Source organism: Drosophila tropicalis, unplaced genomic scaffold (assembly GCF_018151085.1).
Source record: "Drosophila tropicalis isolate 14030-0801.00 unplaced genomic scaffold, ASM1815108v1 contig_4, whole genome shotgun sequence".
Lineage (NCBI taxonomy): Eukaryota > Metazoa > Arthropoda > Insecta > Diptera > Drosophilidae > Drosophila > Drosophila tropicalis.
Window position 1 is genome coordinate 2,027,487 of NW_027172862.1, and position 16,400 is coordinate 2,043,886.

The 16,400-nt window shown below is 36.4% G+C and overlaps 3 protein-coding genes across 3 annotated transcripts in view; all 3 read left to right on the forward strand.

Annotated features, from left to right (window-relative positions):
* The first annotated feature begins 659 nt into the window (after positions 1-659).
* LOC137573404 (ATP-dependent RNA helicase WM6-like) lies at positions 660-1,799 on the forward strand. Its single transcript, XM_068285340.1, has one exon. It carries the CDS (start codon positions 660-662, stop codon positions 1,797-1,799), a length of 1,140 nt encoding a protein of 379 aa, XP_068141441.1.
* A 328-nt stretch (positions 1,800-2,127) lies between these two features.
* betaTub65B (beta-Tubulin at 65B) lies at positions 2,128-3,853 on the forward strand. The gene has a single exon (XM_068285139.1). The coding sequence runs from the start codon at positions 2,397-2,399 to the stop codon at positions 3,765-3,767; it is 1,371 nt and encodes a 456-aa protein (XP_068141240.1). The 5' UTR covers positions 2,128-2,396; the 3' UTR covers positions 3,768-3,853.
* A 1,554-nt stretch (positions 3,854-5,407) lies between these two features.
* Drak (Death-associated protein kinase related) overlaps positions 5,408-16,400 on the forward strand; it is a 55,245-nt gene continuing 44,252 nt past the window's right edge. The window contains 2 exon segments of the mRNA XM_068285108.1: positions 5,408-5,518; positions 6,152-6,392. Of these exon segments, the coding sequence (XP_068141209.1) occupies positions 6,262-6,392 (131 nt within the window). The 5' untranslated portion in view covers positions 5,408-5,518; positions 6,152-6,261.

Consider the following 16,400-nt stretch of genomic DNA (forward strand, 5'->3'; position numbering starts at 1 on the left):
TATAGGATATACATAGTTCTAAACTATCAACCTATCAACTATATTTTACAAGCACTGGCAACTAAGGCCTTCGGCTTAGACGAAAACTACATCCATACACTATCCTGGGATTCGAGCCCAGATCCTCGTTGTTCAATACCGTGGACTGCTATTGTAAAATGTATTTGTTAATCTTGCTATAGAGCTGGAACAAAACTTTCTCGAGGTTAGTTCTGAAAACGCTAAAATTCAAAGCCGGATTCAATGCATATTTCTGGAAGATTCCTTAGACAAGTTTCCAGTTGTTCACCAAAGTATTTGCTTTGGAATCTTGTATTTGTTGTATTGTCCTTAAATCTTAAATGTAGCTATTGAATCTATGCATATTTTGGTTTATTTATTTTAAAAATTTCTATGGAAGTAACCAAAAGTGTTAGCCGCTTTCTTAGATCTGTCATAAATGTGTCAATTGAAAGTTCTTGCCCAGTATTTTTTGGCTGTCAAATATCTTGACGCTAGCGACGATTAAAGTTTGACATTTTCAATTATACCTTCGATACTTCTCTTGTTGATTTTGAAGTTTGTAATACATAAATTTCAATTCTCGCACAGAATCAACCCTGAATCATTGAATGACTTTTGAATTTGCTTAATCACATTTACTAACCCGAAATTTCACCATGAATAATACGGGATATCCCAAAATTCAATTGAAGCCTGAAATATTGCGTGTCCTGACTGAGAATCAATTCGATGTACATCAGGAGTGCTTTTCGCAGGTCGTACATGGTGCGGATGTTCTGTATCAGACCACTTCGGATGTCCTGAAGACTACTGTCTTTGTCCTGGCCACATTGCAGCAGCTTGACCTAGTGGAAGATAATTCAATTTCGTGTCGGTCATTGGTTATGTGTAACAGCAGCGACATGGCCAAGCAGATCGCCAAGAAATATGAACGTTTCGCCAAATATATGCCGGGTGTGTCAATAGGACTGGCCATCGAAAAGGACGAGTCTTTTATCCCTGAATCACCGCAGATTGTCATTGGCACACCGATATGCATTTTGGAATTGTTTCGCAAGAACATCGTTAATATCAGCCAGCTGAGGCACTTAATGATGGACGAATGCGACGACATGTTCGAGCAAGTAACCAAGCGCCGTGCCGTTTTGGAGATCTTTCGTAATTCACCGCACAAGAAACAAGTGGTTATGTTTTTAAGTGAGTTGAGTAAGAACATGAAGAATACTTGCAGGAAATTAATGCACGAAAACTTCGAGGTCTTTGTCGACCATGCGTCTCAATTGTGCTTGCAAGGATGGCAGCAGCATTCTGACCATGTCGAGGAGTCAGAGAAAAGCAAGAGGCTATTCTATTTGCTTGAAATTCTCGAGTTCAATCAGGTTGTCATATTTGTGGAAACTGTGCCGCAATGCCTGACCCTGGTGCAGCAACTAATTAATCTGAATTTTCCAGCCGTTGCTCTACATGGTCAGCTGGAGCGAAACGAGCTACTACACAATTTTCACAAATTCAGAGACTATTATAAGCGAATATTGGTGACGAATATTACTTTTGGAAAAGGGATTGATATCAAAGGTGTCAATATTATCTTCATTTATCAAATGCCCAAGGATCCGATTATCTATTTGCATCGTGCGGCACGTGCTGGCCGTTTTGGAGCCAAGGGTCTGGGCATTACATTTATCTCGAATGAGAACGATGTCAAGTTACTGAATGATGTGCAGTGTCGCTTCAAATTTCGTATATCCCAATTGCCCGAAATAATCGACTTATCCAGCTATATAGAAGGACGTTAGACACCTCTTGCTACCACATTTTGCATGTGTTTTTACGGAATATGTAGTATGTAATTAAACGAGGTCCAAGTGACTTTTTAAAACTAAACTTAAACTAGAAATTAATATGATTACAAATTTATAAAATATATTGTGGCAAAGTCCTTTAAAAACATGTTCATTTGTCCTTATGTCACTATATATGGGGAATTACAAGAGCTAGAGCTATTAAATTTAATACATTAAATTATAAAAACAAAAATTACAATTGGAGCATATGTAACCAAGTTATGGACCGCTGGCTTTAAATAACTAACTTTAATTTTACTTGTTCTACTGCATCAGGTTAGCCTGTTGGGAACTGTAGGATTAAGGGGCATTCAAAAATATACATATTACACTTTTAATCTTTTCGACACACACACACAAGCAAAATTAATTAATTAATAGACACATATACATACATATGTACATATAACCACAGTGAAACACACAGACGGAGAGTAGAAGAGGAGAAAGGTATTCCAAGATGAAGGTTTAAAATTAGTCAGTCGGAGGGAAGAAACTGGGAGACCAAGAAAAAGACAAAGGAAACGTTTTAAATTTTAAGGAGGAAAAATGCGCGAAATTGTGACCCTACAAATTGGAGGTGCCGGCAATGCCATTGGCGATGCTTTCTGGCATGTGATCTCGCATGAGCATGGCGTGGATTACGCCTCGGGTCATTTCGGCGGCAACAGTCCCCTGCAGCTGGAACGGATCAATGTCTTCTTCAATGCGACGGCCAGCAAACGTTTCTATGCCCGGACCATTATCATCGATACGGAGGCCAGCACCATACAACGTTTGAATGCCAGTAGCCAATTGTATAGGCCAGAGAACTTTGTGGCCGGTTCGGAGAGTGCTGGAAATAATTTCGCCCGCGGCTATCACACCGATGGCGCTGAAATTCTCGATCAAGTCCTAGATAATACACGGCGTGAAGTGGAATCGGTTGACTCATTGCAGGGCTTTCAGTTACTGCATTCGATTGGCGGTGGAACCGGTTCTGGTTTAACATCGTTGATTATGGAGGCTCTGGTCGAGCAATATCCGGATAATTTGCTATGTAACTATGTGACAATACCCTCTCCAAATATGTCGCAGGTGGTGGTTGAGCCATATAATGCTCTGCTGAGCATTCCCGCTCTGGTTAATAATTCCCATCTGACATTCTGTTTGGATAATGAGGCCCTCTTTCAGATATGTAATCGCAATCTGAAGATTAAAATGTCCGGCTATGAGCATATTAACCACATTGTGGCCCTCACCATGTCCGGTATAACGACATGTCTCCGATTTCCTGGCCAACTGAATGCTGGCTTGAGGAAAATCTATGTGAATATGGTGCCATTTCCACGATTACATTTCCTGATACCCGGCTTTGCTCCCCTTGTCACCTGCAAGCAGCAACAGTTCAGCAAGGGTACCGTTTCGGAGCTAGTGCAGCAAATCTTCTCCAGCAACAATTTATTGTGCGCCATCGATTTGCGCAAGGGCAAACTGCTGACGGCCGCCGGCATCTTCCGGGGAAGGATGTCGCCACGTGAAGTGGATCAACTGATGACGGGTGTGAGAAATAAGAACATGAACAATTTCGTCGATTGGATACCGAACAACATTAAGACGGCCATTTGTGATATACCACCGCGTGGCCTAAAGATGGCGGCCACATTCATTGGCAATACAACGGCAATTCAATCTTTGTTCCAGCGTCTCCTTGACGGAAGCACCATCATGTTGCGTCGCAAGGCCCATTTGCATTGGTATACGGGCGAGGGTATGGAAGAGCAGGAGTTCATCGATGCCCAGCAGGAGCTGCAGGCGATTATCGATGATTATCGGGGCAGTGGCGATGTTGGCGACGATGGTGCACCGGTTGATGATAACGATAGTGGGGATGAGGCGGCCGCCGGTGGCAAGCCGGCTTGTTCCTACTGCGCTGATTAGACACTCGTCTTTTCTTCTCTAAACGGGAACTCATGTCATGGGTGTTGTCTCTTTTTGGACAAATTAAATTATCAAAATTTTTGGTTTTTGTCCAACTATTGTTTTCTTAGGCCATTTCTTTTCGATCTTTGAGAGAAGAACAAACATAGCACGTCTAATATTATACCCCATTAAGATGATTCTACCATTTCCTGCATTTCCTCAAATTGCTATAGTATTTTCTTGAATCTATTTTCGTTTATTTCGTTTTGGCGTAGGTCAAAAGCCGGATCTGCTAAACTTGAAATGTTGCCAAGAGACATTTACTTTGTAAACCAAAAAAGGGGAGTGATGCCAATCATCATGGGTGTGGTGCGGCAGCACTTAGCTCTGGGCTAGTGCAAATGTTGCGTTCGTCGTGGTATGCAATATTTGTCTTTGCCCCAATTTATTAATAGAAAATCATGCTTAAAATCTTAAAGGTTTTTGCACTTGCGTATTATTTTTAGTGCGCCGCATTCCTAAGATGCCGTGGTGACAAAAATAATCTAAATACATCCAACCCAAATCCCCCCGAGCGTATGAAAATGCTCATGAAAATGTGCAACAGCAAATGTGGCAGCGCCGGCGGCGGTTGCAAGTGGAGCACACACACGCACACACACACATACATGTACACTCCTCTTCATCCCATGTCTCCCCGTCACACGCACATTAGTGTGAGAAATACGAGATATGAATAGATAAGTAATACATATATCCAATATATAGAAAATGCACATGTTTATTTGGCAAATTTCAATTGTGAGCATTAAATCATTTCTTTGTGTTTTTCCGTCTCATATGCATTTTTAAATGTAATAGGTATCAAGAAAAGTATTAAACCAATCTTAATAAAAAAAAAAAAATAAGCGAAAATTAAAAAGTTCGCTGTCGTTGGCGAAAATCCCCAAAAATTACGTTATTCTTTTCAGCCCTGGATTCGTGGACATTTTCAAAAGTAATAATACGGTAATACTTTTTAGAGTTAGCAAGACACCAGATTTGGCATTTTCTTCCACTCTGAAAATGTGGCCACACTGTACATATTCATTTTGGCGGGGCAAATATCGTGCTTAGGCGAATTGCTGGCTGCATGTTCGACTCATTTGTTCGAGTTCGACTCGTTTGCAGAGTTGCCATTTTTCTACGAGCAAAATAAGCTGAATTGGCAAAATAAAACAAGCCAAAAAAGGCTAAATCCTAGAAAATCAGTTTCTATAAATTTGAGGCAGTTTGGAGAAACTTTGTAATCAAAGCAACATTTGTTGTGTCAGCGCGATCAGGATCTAAAAATTTATATTTGTATTTGATTTAAAAATATTAGTTTTTGTTCTGATGAGACTACCTTATCTTATGGTTAATATTAATTTTCAGTTTAGAAAACGGTTTGTTTCCGCCGGAGTCTCTGTAATTCATTACCTCAACCCAAATTTTAATGATGTTTTTTAAGTTGTTTAAAATATTTTTAGGAAAAATTAGCTGTTTCATTTCTTAAATAAGCCAGATTTTCCGCTATCCGCAATTCCGAATTTTATCCGCAATCGCTTTTAAAAATATACCAGATCTGGCAGAAAATACGCCAATACGGCAACACTGCCCGTATCGCGGGCGGATTGTTGTTTTTGTTTTCCAAGTGAACGGACGTGTGTGTGCAAGTAACGGCCGTCGTTCGCGGAGTTTCGCTTTTTGAAACGTCGAAAGGAAAAATAAAAAAATTGTTTAAAATTATTGTAAATTAAAAATTTGTAAACGAGTCGGACGCGTGGAGCGGATGCGATTAGCTGATTTATAAATATATTTTTATTGAAAAAATATCGTGCGTGCTGCTGCGAGTGTTTGTATTAAACATAAAGTTTTTTTTTTCTGTTTGCTGTAACTACCCAACACCAACACCATTACATCAAAGCGACGCAGTGTGTTTGTTGTTGTGCCGTGCGTACCACAAAGTTTTTAATATTAAACCATTGATGAGAATTTGAGATGAAAAAAATTGAAGTGAAGAATTGAAATGAGAGAAAGAAATTAAAAAAAAAAAATAAATATTTAAATTCACAATATTCAGCAGCAGCAGCACATACAGACTCCGACTTCGTATACACACAAGCACACATGCATACACACACACGAGAGCCTGAGTCGCGGGAATAATTTGGTGTATGTGTGTATGTGAGTGAGTTTGTGCATTCGTTGTTGCTTCTATAGTTGTTGTTGTTGTTGGAGTAGTAGTAGTGCTGGAATTTCTTTGGTGTGACCGTATTTGCATCGCAGAATCTAAGAGCGCGCGCGCAACGGAATTATTAATTAAATATCTTTTTTTTTTTTTGTTGTTTTTTCATATTGCATTTTCACATATATATTTTTAGTTCGCCTTTTCGAGAATTTCAAAACAAATAAATATATAAAAATCAGAAGTATATAAAACAAAAAAATAAACGAATCGAAACACCTACACACACTCACACACATACACATCATGTTCACCGAGGAGGGCATCTTTCCCATAGGCGATGGCCTGCTGGATGTGGATGCCGAACGCTTGAAAGGATTATTAGTGTCATTTGACATCAACGATATATACGATGTGGAACAGACGCCGTTTGCCAGGTAAGAGAAGGAGAATTGCATTGCAATTGTTGCACAAAAATACAAAATCAAAAATAAAAAAAGGGAAACAAGTTTCGTCCCCATCAACAAAAAAAAAACCAAAAAGGGAAAATGTTATTGAAGAAAGTCGGTCCCCTCTCCCCTTATCCAGTTATACCCCCTGTCCATGGCAACGTTCACATAGTAGTTTGTATTTTCGGCTAAACAACCGAAAAAAAACCAACAAAAGACAAGAAGAAAAAATAAAAAAAACTGAAAACTTCTGCGTCTCAAAACTTGTTTGTCAAGTGTGCCCGTCTCTCTTTGTTTGTGTGTGTGTGTGCTTTGTCTGTACGTGTGTTTGTGTGAAGTAGAAGCTCTCACACACACTTAGCAATAGCAGCTGCCACAGTGGTTTCATTTTTATGTAGTTCTCAAATCAAAAGAGATACAACGAAGTCTGAATTTTTTAATATTCCCAATGAAAAGTTTCCTTTTGGTCTTTTCGTTTTGTTGGTTTAATCATGTTATTCTTATGTGTGTGTTTTTGCACCACTGTACTTGTCCTTTACCAACTTCCTTTCAGTTGATAATGGCCCCCTCCCCCATAACCATCCAGAGTCCCTTATCCCGTTGTTACCCGCAAAAACATTTAGCAGCTGTTGCCATTTTGACTTCTCTCTCTCCCTCGCGCTCATTCATTCTCTCTTGTTCCTCTTTCTGTCGTGTTTCTACTATTTGTTATATTCTGGCTGACTGACTGACCCTCTCCTTATCCTTGTTAGCGGCCAGCCGCTAATTTTGCATTCCCCCGATCTGCGATACCCCTTCCCCCCTTTCTGCTGTATGAGTCACCCCTTCTTCTTTTGCCCTTTGACTGCCATTTTGTATTTTTTTTTTTTTTGTAGTTTTCTAATAATTTTTTTTGCGTATATGTAATAGGTTTAAGGTCCCCCCTTCCCGAACCCCCTACGTGCTTGTGTTTCGTGAAGGCTTCAATCCATCAATAGGTATTTTATAGAGGAAACTTTTAGTGATAAGCAAACTTGAATTTTGCCCACCTCTCACTCTCTCTTCCTTATCAATTCGTGAGTTTCGTAAGCAGCCATCCAAGCGAACCATTTCAATAAATCATAAAAAATTCGTCATACATACATATGTCGCAATTTAATTTTTATTTTTCTATTTACAACAATGAATAATTTACTAAATTTCCATAAAATAAAATCCACAAGTTTTCCAAATCTTCTCACTTCGCAATTTAGAACTAAAGTCAAATGCAGGTTTTTAATTCTTAACGGAGAAGAAACCAAAATTGAATCTAATTTTCTTATCTTCCCTTGTCTTCTCTTATTTTTATCATACTTTTTATTGTTTGTTTATTGTTTATTGAGCAACCTAGTAACTGACTTCAAGGCCCGTCTGTCGAGGTATTAGTAGAGTCTGCTTATCGAAAGTAATTACTGAAATGAAAAAAAACCCTAATTTTGTTGGTTGGCCAAAAAAGCGGCCACCAAATCTTTCAGATAAGGATTAGATATATGTAAGTGCATATCAACTCAATGACAGTGAAGACGCCTTCATTTAAAGACCTGCTAATATACCGCTGATGCCACAACCAATCAGTTGGTTTAACTGTAGGTCTAGGAGAACAAATCTCGGGAGTTTTCCAATACTCGATATACAAGAGAGAACAATCAAGACTGTTTCCGTTCCCAAATCGATTTTAAGACTATTTGCAAGCCATTCCGCACCGTTTTTCAACTTGTTCTCAATTCTGAGTGAATTGTCATCGCGTTTTCAAAACACTTTTGACATAAGTCAGGTTTCATATATTTATTATTAATATTCTAGCAAATGAATAAGTTCTTACATAATTTGTTTCTTATGCCACATTTGTTTTGCCGTTTATTGTCAATCATAATAAGTGGCATAAGGATTGCGATTGTTCGATCATTTGAATTTAAGGACAGTTCAAAATTTCATTTCGACTTTTTCACATTTTATTTTTTATTTGCCTGATAAAAATAATTCTTGTTAATTAAGGGTTTAAATAAAATTATCCACTAATACTTAGAACTTTTCTCAACATTTTACAAATTAATAGAAAAATATTTCAAAAGCAGTAATTTTCATGAATTTATAAGAAACTGAACAGTCACTTTTTATTCCACTGACTCATGAAACTGAATAATTTGACTTGAAATCGGAAACGAGTAAAAACATTCAGAGACAAAATTTATTAATTATTTGTTAAAAAGAAGTAAGCTAATACCATTTAGCTTTTTAAACAAAGCGCATTTTTAAAAATCTCATTGGGAATTATTCTTAAAAACAAATAAATTACCCTAAAATGCTTCTTTAAGCGGCGTTATTTTTAGTGGAGGTGCCTAACAATAATAAAAGAAAAGTAGTTAACCAACTCATTTTAAAAATTTGTATTTTCCTGTTGGCCATATCATTTCGAAGGGATAAGGTTATGACGTCACAACCGAAAAAGGCGTACAGACAAGATGGATGAAGATTATCCATTCCTATGCCGACGACCTCAATAAAAAAAAAATAAATGCCTTACATTGAATTAATAAATCATACATAACATTAATTTGTTAACGATTTTTTAGTAAAATCATTATCAGCACAATCATATCGACATCATTATCTTTATATTTCATCATCATCAATGAGAGAGAGAGAGAGAGAAAAAGAGAGAAGAGAAACTGCAAAATAATAATTGGCAACATGGAAAACAGTTGACAATTGAAAATGTCAATCAATGGGCTCCGTCGCGCTCTGACCAACTAAATCTTGGCCAACGTATAACACAAAAATGGGAAAAAAATTATCACAAAAAATAAAATAATAATGAAAATAAAGCTGCTATGCATATAATTGGACTTTGGGGCGACTTTGTTTGCTGACGATGGCGCTGCCCCAAATTTATATCGACAGGCAACGAGACAAATGAAGTTTTTTTTGCTTCTCTCTTTTTTTTTATTTTTGGTCTTTCCAAAAAGCTAGCCCACTTTGATTTCGGCTTGGTTATGTTATACTCTAACAAATTATGGCCATGGTAAAAACTACAAACATTTTCATTAAGTTTTCGCAAATTACTTTTTTTAGGCTTTTAAGTTTAATCAAGAAATTCGAATTTGAAACGATGTAGCATCTACTTATTGGAATTACCTTTGAATTGGGACTTGTTTCCAGACGATAAATGTGTATTTTACATAAAATCAATCAGCTTTGCTTCACTCTCTTCCATATCTTCCATTGCTCCATTCCATCTATTGGTATACACAAACTCACACTCAATATAAATGATGCTGGCAATTGTCACGCCCGAGGCTCGAGGGTTTTCTAACAGAGAAAAAAATGGGAAAAAAAGAAGCCATTTGCCTCGCCCACGCACAAATTTGTTGCAGTAGCAGCTAAAAAGAAAACGAAATATGTGCGTCATAGTAGTCAGCTGTTTGTGTATGTATCTGTGTGTGTGTGTGTGTGTGTGTGTGCGTGGGCGATATCAGACTCCCTTAAGGGTTTTTGAGGGTTGATTTTCTAATGTTGTAGTGACGTCAAAACGTATTGAGGTTGGTTTGGGCCACTAATGAGTAAAGTGGGGGAGACTGAGAAACAGGACTTGATAATAACTGGAATGTATACATTTGTCTGTACCAACATATTTCGTTGCTATTTGAGTTTATTAAAAAAAATTATTCTTTTAGCCAAAACATTTCTTTGGAATTTCCAAACGAAACTCATTTTTATCAAATGGTTTACCGTTTCGTTTGTTTGTGGATAAGCATTTGTATTTGTATTCAAATATAAATGATAAAGCCACCCACCACCCACCTACCGCAATCTTCGCATCAGGCTCCAAGGGTTCTTTATTTGTACGAGCCCAACGTGTAGGCAAATATTAACGTACATACATACATATGTATGTATTGGGATGGCTCAAAGATGTATTTTGTATACAAAATAATGAAAGTTAATTGCTGTAAGCAAATATTTCCATTATACATTTTTACTTTTGCATACAAGAGACACAATTAGTTTTCCTCTTCCTCTGCTACATTCTATCTGCATCTATAACTTGATTTCAATTTTGTCAGCAAAACAGAACATCTCCAAGGGAACAGGATTTAGGTGATCTTTTTAATAGGAGAGCGGCTCTTTTAAGCATTTCCAGTAGTAGTCCTATTATCACGTAACATAGTTGGCCAAATCTCAAGATGTCGCACTATCGGTCCTATTTGAGTTTTTAGGGTGTCATATTGAAGTACATACAGAGCTGATAACATAAATTGACCAAATTGTATGTTGATACATTTATCTATTCGTTTACTTTGAGCTACTCTAATCTTCCAAAATATATATAGGCACGTGCGAGTGATCTTGGTGTCGAAGGGGAGGGGAGGAGAATGTAGCTGACCCTGCAACATTTGGTGTGTTGCTGCTGATGTTTATTTTTTGCACTGGCGGCCACACACATTTCGACATCCTCGTCGACTTCTTTTTATGCATCTGTTTATTTGTATATAACATTTGTTTAATTGCCCCATTTGTGGATGTGGTCTTAAAAAAGAAAAGGGATTGGTTGGTCTACCTAAAACCATTTGTTGGTGGGGTTGATGCTCCTCCTTTTTTTTTTTTGTTTTTTGTTTATAGGCTTCTTCATTTGGTTGTTTGGTGGTTGGCTGGTTTGTTGATGGTTCGCGTTTTGTTTTTGCAAATTAATTTTTGAAATGCCATTCGGACTAATTAACTGAAAAGCAGTTAACGCCTACGTCAGGAAAAAATAACAACAAAAAAAAAAAAAATTGTTTAGCTACGGCGCCATTTCTGCCAGTTTATAATTTATTGTTTAATATTATTGATACAGTTTTTTTTTTCTTTCGATGATGATGAGTTCATTTTAATTGAGTTTTTTTTTTTTCTGTTTCAATATGCTAAATGAGTATTTTATGCGATATTTTTGTTTTGGAAATGATTAGTAAATGTAGAGAGTGTAGGTGGGTGGAGGGCGATTGATTGGATGTAGGATTTAATATGGCTAAGTGAGTGCTCAACGAAGCTGTGATTAATTTTTTAAAACTTGAAATATAAAACCTTAATTTTAATGGATTAATAAGGAATAACATGAAACCTTTTAAGCCGCTGTTCTTTATATAAAGATAGTTATATCCTACGATGTATTACTTATTACTTCTAAAACAAAAACTGTAAAAACGATAGCTAAAAGAATTTTAAATTTCATTTTTTCTTATACATTTTTCCACTGTGATGTTTTTTTTTTACAACTCTAATTTATATTCACGACCTAATATAACATAAAATGGGAACTATAACAATTTTATATATTAATTACAGAAAAGTGATACATTTTTCCCCTTTTTTTGATTTTTAATTTCACGTGGTTAATAGATGTTTTATCTGTTGGTTTTGGTTGAAAATTCTCAGTTAACGAGTCTACTAAAATGTTCTGCCTATATGAAGGTGTTGCATATGCGTCATCCGCTTTTAGAATTTTTGAACAACGACACTACAGCAAAATAAGCAAAAACCTAAATAAATAACAAAAAAAAAAAAAAAGACAATCGGACAGTATGGACAGAAGAAGAGGAGGAGGACACGAGCCATTTACGTGTAAAACTTACGTTCAACTCTCCAAGTCGTCGTCTTTGGAGTCGTCATTGTCGTCGTCGTTTTCACATGATATTCTTGGGTGTGTGTGTGTGTTTATGTGTGTCGTTGGTTGCTTTTGCGTTTGCGATATTGTGTGTTATCTTATCTTAACAAATCGAGTAACTAGACCAGCAAGAAAACAGCAGCAGCTGCTGCCATTTCATATGGACTCAAATAAGATAAAATTCCTTATAACCCTTTCATACCCCCCCAAAAAAAAACCAACAAAATTAAAAGGGATTTCACTTTTTTGGTGTCAGAAAGTGATGAAATTCTTAATTAAAACGAAAATCTGCGAATATATGTATAAAAGTATATATGTATATTTGCGTTTTAAAGTTGAACTTTAAGTTTCCGCTCATAAAACTCAACTAACGGTACATTAACTTTGCCCATACACACAAACACACATAAAACACACACACAAAAAAGCCAAACTGACCAATTTCAAGGTCAATACACATTATGATGGCTAATAGTCTAAATAGCCTGACCTTGACTGGACTCACCTAAAACCACAAGTCCACAGAAAAACAAAAAACACAAAAACCTTAAAGGTTAAAGGTTGATCCCCCGACCCACAGAAAAATCACTAACGGAAATAGAAATAAAACACGCTCATTGAATTACTTCAGTTTGTTGCGACTATTTTAATATTCATGCCAACATTTTATCAAATGAATTCGTTTTAAACGATTTTCAAAGAATAAGAAAATAATTACCCAAAAAATTATATCTTGCTCTCATTTCTGATTAAAAACGATGAGTGAGTAAATAAGTTGCCATTTGTATAAAGTTTCTAAACATTCTAAATTTGTTTAGCAGAAACTGAAGCCCTAAAAGGAATTCAGTATACTTAAATCCAGTAGATAAACACTGTCAATTAATATCAACATTTGCAAACAAGTGAAAAGGAACTTCTGGACAAAAAAGGGGTCTCGAACCAACACTAATACCATTGTATACGTAGGTTTAAGAGTTGGTATCTCCAACTAAAACCACCACCAACCCGTGAAGGGAATTTTGTTGTGTTCCTTTAGTCTCAGAAAACAACAATAAAAATTCACATTAAATACAGCTGCATTAATCACAACAGTGAGAAAGAGGGAGGGAGAGGGAGATGCATGGCACAAACAGTGGGGTGAATACTTAGCCGGAATGTGGTGGGGTTCGGGGGATGGGGTTTGTAATTAAAGTTCAACCGAAAAGCCACAAATAAATATTTACAGTGAGGGTAGGAGAGCTGGGCAAGCAGGCTGCTGAATGAGGGGGAGGAGAGGAGGTGTATTAGTGCCAGTTTTTAGGGGTGGACCATCGTCCAGATGTGTCAAGGTTGCTGACCTTTCTTAGTTACATATTATTGATTAGAACAGCGATTACAGAGGCACAAGCAAAAAACAAACCAAAACTACATTAAATTTTCCCAAACAAAAGAAAGTCAAAGAGATAGAGAGAGAGAGAAAGAGACAAAACACAACTAGGAAATGTTGAAACTTAATTTTTTTTATTATTTTGTTCGTTATGTTATTGTTGTTGATAAGCTGCTGCTGCTGCTGCTGCTGCCAACGGCTGTATGTGATATCTCTACGCATGCTGCTGCTGCATTTTACTTTTCTATAAGAAAAACAACAACAACGAAAACAAAACAAAAACATGTTGCACGCAAAACTTATCAACTGCAGCTGATCGACTATGCTTATACCTTGTGATGTCCCTTATGACATCTTATTTTATTGAAAGTTTAATGAATATTCGCAGTAAACTCTAATTTTTTTAATTAAAATGTTTGAACTCACCAATTATTAATCGAAGACACATAAAAATATTGATTAAGTACAGGATATTTTTGAATTAAATGCTATTTTGTTTATTTTTAACCCTTTTAGACTCACAAATTTTCATATAGTTTACAATTGAGCAATTTATTCAAGTTGGCAATAACCAAATGAAACATTTTAACCTTAATTAATTTCTCAGATTATCAATAGACCTCTTAAGTCTTTGAGGGTTAAATCCATATGTAATGCGAACATCATTTAAAGGCAACAATAATCAACAGTAAGGATATTTAGGAAAACAGAAACCATGTCTCCTAAATAGAGATGATTGTGCAAAGGCAATTGGCTTGTGTCTTTAGTCTGTACAGTTGCATTCCTAATTATCAGGGCTCTAAACAACAACATCGGTTTCTTAATGGTTTAACTATTGTGAGAAGTATCAGACCCTAAATAGTACCTATATATTTCACATTATAACTTAAAGGGAACCATCTGCAAAGAAGTCTTAGGTACTGCACGAAATGTTGTTGTTGTGGCCACTTGTTGAATTACATATGTTTCAGTGACGAATCTAGGTTTAGATTCTGAAGAGAGGTAAAATCTTTGGGAAGGGAAAGTTACCAACTTAAGATTTCCCTTATTCCATCGCCAATATTATTGATGACATCCACAATGGGATCAAATCCTTGTGGAATTTGCATTGCAAGGGCGACAAACGATTTTGTTTATAATGAATATACCCTTCCGTTTCATCAACTTTGATGCACAACTTGATTGCACTTTCTTCATTGTTGTCTCTTGCTCTCTGCCTCTATCTCTTTCATTGTTTGCTATCTCTCTTCTGCATTTATTGTTTTCTGTTGTCGTCGTCGTTGTCAACGCGTTAATTATCTGAAAAAAAAAAAAAAACATTTTTTTTGTTTTGCAGTAGCTTCAAGCAAAGTTTTTATACCCTTGCAGAGGGTATTATAAAATTGGTCAGATGTTTGTAACGCACAGAAGGAGACGTTTCCGACCCCATAAAGTATATATATTCTTGATCAGCATGAGAAGCTAAGTCGATATAGCCATGTCCGTCTGTCCGTCGGTGCGTACGCGTTTTACTCAGCCATCTTAAGAGCTATCGGGATGAAATTTTTTTTGGGAGCTTTTTTTTACCCGGGTGAGATAAAGTATGAAAATCTTTGGGATCGGACTACTATATCATATAGCTCTGGAACAAAAATTTTTGCAAAAATTGGAGTATCCCCATGAAATTTACCAATATAATAGAATTTGATATAAAATCTCAGATCCCAAAATTTGACCCTGATCGGATAAATAGAACACAAGTTACAGTCTATATAAATCGGTTCAATCGCTGCCGGCAGCTCTGCTTGCTGCCTACTACGTCATCATCAAATCAACAGAGCACATGCATACACACACAGACGCAACGCTACATAAACTGTATGTGTATGCGTGCGTTGCTTTGCTTAGGGAATGAGGGAAGAAGAAGAACAAATTGTACATAGTATGAAGAGTAAAATTGTTTTGTTTGTATATTAATGAATTGAGTTGCAGAAAACAAATTTTGAACATGTGAAATTATTATTGTCAAGGACTGCAAGGGTATATAAACTTCGGCATAGCCGAATTTAACTTCTTTGATATTTTTTTTTGTTGCTGCTGCTCTCCTGAAGCGGGTGGTGTGTGTGTGTGTGTGTGTGGATGGATATTTGATACGTGTTGGGGGAAATTGAAAGTGATTTTTGCATTGTTGTAGTTATAGTTGTTGTTGTTGTTGTCGTCGTTGTTGTTGGGCTAGACTGATTCAAGAGGCTTTCGGCCTTTTCCTTCCGTGTAAATCATTAAAACAAAACAACGAAAACAGCTCACAAAAAAAAATTAAACCCCAATTTAAACAGTTTCTCATAAAATTTCAATTGAAACAAATTATGTTTACTTTGAATAATATTTCTGATAAGTTGAGATGCATTCGAAGGGTAAAGGAGGCCTCTGAGTCAGGTAACGTGGACTTTTGAGTTCTTTTCTTTTTTTTTTTTTTTTTTTTTGTTGATTTGAAATTGTCTCACTTGTTAATCTAATTGGATCATATCAATATGCCCATACTTTTCATGTACCTAACCTGAAGTACCTAAAGTAAATTAATCAAACCTAAAGAAAGGAAACCCGTGCTCTAGATTATGTTTGGGCCCCCCAATTTTGTCTGACAATTTGGAAAATCCAGTTATAAGCCTCGTCCTCGTTTATTCTTGCAAATGACATCCTCACACAAAATTCTTTCACGACTTTCTAGATATAAATTACAAGTTAGTAACTTTAACACCAAAAACAAAATACAAATTCATTTCATGAATACGTTTCTTTCGTTGAAAAGTTTTACTCTACGCCATTATCATTATTATGACGATAACTTTCTCGATAAGTGTGTGTCTATGTATGTGTGTGCGTGTAAATGTGTGACACTCTAATTGCCTCTTAGTCAATTAGATTAGATAATCAAAATCGGTCATTTCGTTTAATTTCATTTCACTGGAAAAAAAAAAGCAAACTGCACACT

Excerpts from the sequence above, each read along its gene's own strand:
- LOC137573404 (XM_068285340.1), top strand. The coding sequence starts at position 660 with ATGAATAATACGGGATATCCCAAAATTCAATTGAAGCCTGAAATATTG.
- betaTub65B (XM_068285139.1), top strand. The coding sequence starts at position 2,397 with ATGCGCGAAATTGTGACCCTACAAATTGGAGGTGCCGGCAATGCCATT.